Below are 3,561 nucleotides of genomic sequence, written 5' to 3' on the forward strand. Positions count from 1 at the left end.
CCGTTTTCTCAATACTTACGTAAATGGAAACATTCAGAGGATTCTGAATTTAAGCTTCCAAGAGTGAGGTAATATAAATACTAAGCAAAAGTCCAAGGTACTGTAATTAGCTCAACAAGAACTGGGAAGTTAGCTTGTCTTACCTTCTAACCTATCTCCATACTGTTCCAATAACTTTTACTTTTAATACTTCCAAAAGAGTTAAACACATGGGACCACAAAACCAAACCAGCGCATCTGAATTCATCCTCCTGGGACTTTCAGAGAAGCCAGAGCATGAACCTGTCCTCTTTTCTCTCTTCCTCTGCATGTATGTGGTCACAGTCGTGGGGAACTTATTGATCATCTTGGCCATCAGCACTGACTCTCACCTCCACACTCCTATGTATTTCTTCCTGGCCAATCTCTCCTTGGTTGATTTCTGTCTAGCTACCAACACTGTCCCTAAGATGCTGGTGAACATTCAAACCAGGAGCAAGTCTATCTCTTATCCTTGCTGTCTAACTCAGATGTACTTTTTCCATTTTTTTGGCATCATGGACAGTGTCTTAATAGCGGTGATGGCTTATGACCGGTTTGTGGCCATTTGTCACCCATTACATTATTCTACTATCATGAGTCCACGCCTCTGTGGGTTGCTGGTAGGTGGCCCATGGGTGTATTCCTGCTTCATTTCCCTTACCCACATCCTCCTCATGGCCCGTCTGGTATTCTGTGGAAACAATGAGCTCCCCCATTACTTCTGTGACCTCACTCCACTTCTCCGGCTTTCATGCACAGACACGACAGTAAACAAGATATTTGTGCTTATTGTGGCAGGAATGGTAATAGCCACACCTTTTGTCTGTATCCTCGCCTCCTATGCTCGAATCATCGTGGCCATCATGAAGGTCCCCTCTGTGGGTGGGAGGAAGAAAGCCTTTTCTACCTGTAGCTCCCACCTCTCTGTAGTAGTCCTTTTCTATGGGACCACCATTGGGGTCTATCTGTGTCCCTCCTCTGTCCGCACAGCTGTGAAGGAGAAGGCTTCTGCAGTAATGTACACAGCAGTCACCCCCATGCTGAACCCCTTTATCTATAGCCTGAGGAACAGAGATCTGAAGGGAGCCCTGCGGAAGCTCATCAACCGAAAGATCAGTGCATCTTCCTGATCATCAGAACATTGGGGAATTTCTGGGCAGATCTGAAGATCTTAGTTTTTCAACTAAAGCTAGAATAGCAAGTGGTAAAAGAGTAACCACTTTAAATTCTGAGTTACAGAAACCCAAGAGACAATTGCTAGGTGCCCTTTTAACTATTGTCCTGTTCTAGTTGCTTTTGTTGTCAATTTGGAACAGCCTAAGATCACCTGGGAAAAGGGAATCTCAGTTAGAGAATTACCTGGGTTTAATTGGTTTGTGTGTTGTGGGGACTTATCTTAGTTGCTAGTTGACCTATGAAGACCTAGCCCATTAGGAGCAGTACCATCCATAGGCCCATGGTCCTGGGATGTGTAAGGAAGTCAACTAAACACTAAACATGAAGCTTTCAGCAAGCTAACGTTGCTCCTCCATGGGTGTTGCTTCAAGTTTCTGCTGAGTGTCCTTTCTGATGTCCTTCAGAGATTTACTGTAACCCTTAAACTTAATTGGGGCCTTTCCTCCTATAAATTGTTTTTTGTCATAGTGTTTTCCCACAGCAACAAAAAAGGTAACTAGAAAATTCCCCAAATAATTCTGTCTCACACTGTCCTCACAGAAAAATATGATGATCATTACAGATTGGATTTTCCCTACTTCAATATCCTTTTATCAAACAGCAAATGCCATCATGCATTGTGTAACAATAATATCATCTGAGAAATGTATCATCCAAAAAATTTAACATTGTAGAAATATTATAAATGGTATTTACATAAACAGTGTAAATTAATAATTCAACTCAATACTTTTATTAATTAACTTTGTTTGGAGATAGTCTCACGCATTTCCACAATATATACTAACCATTCTCATCTCCCATCTTCCTATAACTTCTGTGAAGCTCTGCTCCTATGCACAGGTCTCTTTTACACACTATCTCTTATACATTCCTATATAACCATTTTACTTTCTAACTCAGGGCCATCAGCATGACTATGGGATCATAGCAATCTGTTGGAGCCTGGTGGGCTCAGCTGTGGGTACACAACTGTAAACAGTTGTACCTTCTGTGTCTCAGAGTCTACCAATAGCCAGTAGTCCTGTGACAATCAGTCCCTCTTTCTTCATTGAATTATTATTGATAAGACCAGTCTTGTATGTACATCCAGTATATGTAACTACACTCAGTAAGAGTTAATAATTATAATATGTATATCCAGTTCAGAGAATGGACCTACTACTTATCCTCCAAATCTTACACATTTCCCGCCACCTCTCTTATGCAGTGTTCCATGGGCCTATATAAATGTCTTATTTACTGCCAAGCACACAAATATTCCTAATATTTTGCATTTTGGACAGTGTCTTAGATAGAGTATCTATTGCTGTGAGGAGATACCACGACCACAGCAACTCTTACAAAGGAAAAGTTTAAATGGTCTGACTTACAGTTCCAGAGATTTATCCATTAATACCATGGCAGGACACGTAGTAGGCAGGCATACATAGTGTTGGAGAATGAGCAGAGAATTATACATCTTGAACACAGGCTCAGAAGTGAACTGTGTCACTGGGCACAGTTCAAGCATAAGAGATCTCAAAGACTGTCCCCACAGTGGCACATTTTTTCCAACAAGCTCAAACCTCCTAATAGTGCCATTCCCTATGAGTTTAGGAAGGCCAGTTGTACTCCAAAGACAGCTTGCAATAATCACCCCAGTACTCTCCTCATTCACTGATATTCTTTGTAGGAAAAGTTTGCTCTGATCAAAGGTGAGAGAAGCTTTTGTCTACAGGTATAAGTATAGGTATTTAGAAAACAATTTTCTGTCTTGTCAATTTATCAGCTCAGAGTCTTCATGTAATTTAGAATAATAGTGCTGGAGGTGTAGTTCAATGAGTAGCATGCTTGATTAGTATGCACTGTGCAAGACACAGGGAGTGATGGGTAGACATGAATGTGGCTACTATTGGCATAACAAAACATACTGTCCCATTATAAACATTTTATGGCACAATTAAAAGAAATGAACCTCAAAATGTGAATACAGACTGGGGTAACTTGTTGAATAAAGCTCTTGGTGCACAAACATGAGTACTAGTATTTGGATTCCTGAGAACCCAGGAGAAGCCAGATGAAGTTGCACACATCTCTAATTTCAGTATATCTACAGTGAGATGGAAGGTAGAGACAGCAGAATCTCCACAAGCTCACTGGTTGGTCAGCCTGGCATATGCAATTCATCAAGGGACACTGTCTCAAACAAGGTGTGAGATGAGGACCCACATTCAAAGTTATTTTCTGACCTTCACATGTCCATGTGTATACATGTCTCCTCCACATTCATACATAGATATTCATACACTCATCATCATCATCATCATACACATTCACATATCAATAGAGAAATCTTAAAATAGCAATAAATAGAATAAATAC

The 3,561-nt window shown here is 40.6% G+C and overlaps 1 protein-coding gene across 1 annotated transcript; it reads left to right on the plus strand.

Annotated features, from left to right (window-relative positions):
• The first annotated feature begins 209 nt into the window (after positions 1 to 209).
• On the plus strand, positions 210 to 1,151 carry LOC142847279 (olfactory receptor 1M1). The gene has a single exon (XM_075967994.1). It carries the CDS (start codon positions 210 to 212, stop codon positions 1,149 to 1,151), a length of 942 nt encoding a protein of 313 aa, XP_075824109.1.
• Positions 1,152 to 3,561: the final 2,410 nt, after the last annotated feature.

The sequence above is a fragment of the Microtus pennsylvanicus genome, chromosome 3 (assembly GCF_037038515.1).
Source record: "Microtus pennsylvanicus isolate mMicPen1 chromosome 3, mMicPen1.hap1, whole genome shotgun sequence".
Classification (NCBI taxonomy): domain Eukaryota; kingdom Metazoa; phylum Chordata; class Mammalia; order Rodentia; family Cricetidae; genus Microtus; species Microtus pennsylvanicus.

What these genes read in the sequence shown, in the direction of transcription:
- LOC142847279 (XM_075967994.1), top strand. Translation starts at nt 210, where the DNA reads ATGGGACCACAAAACCAAACCAGCGCATCTGAATTCATCCTCCTGGGA.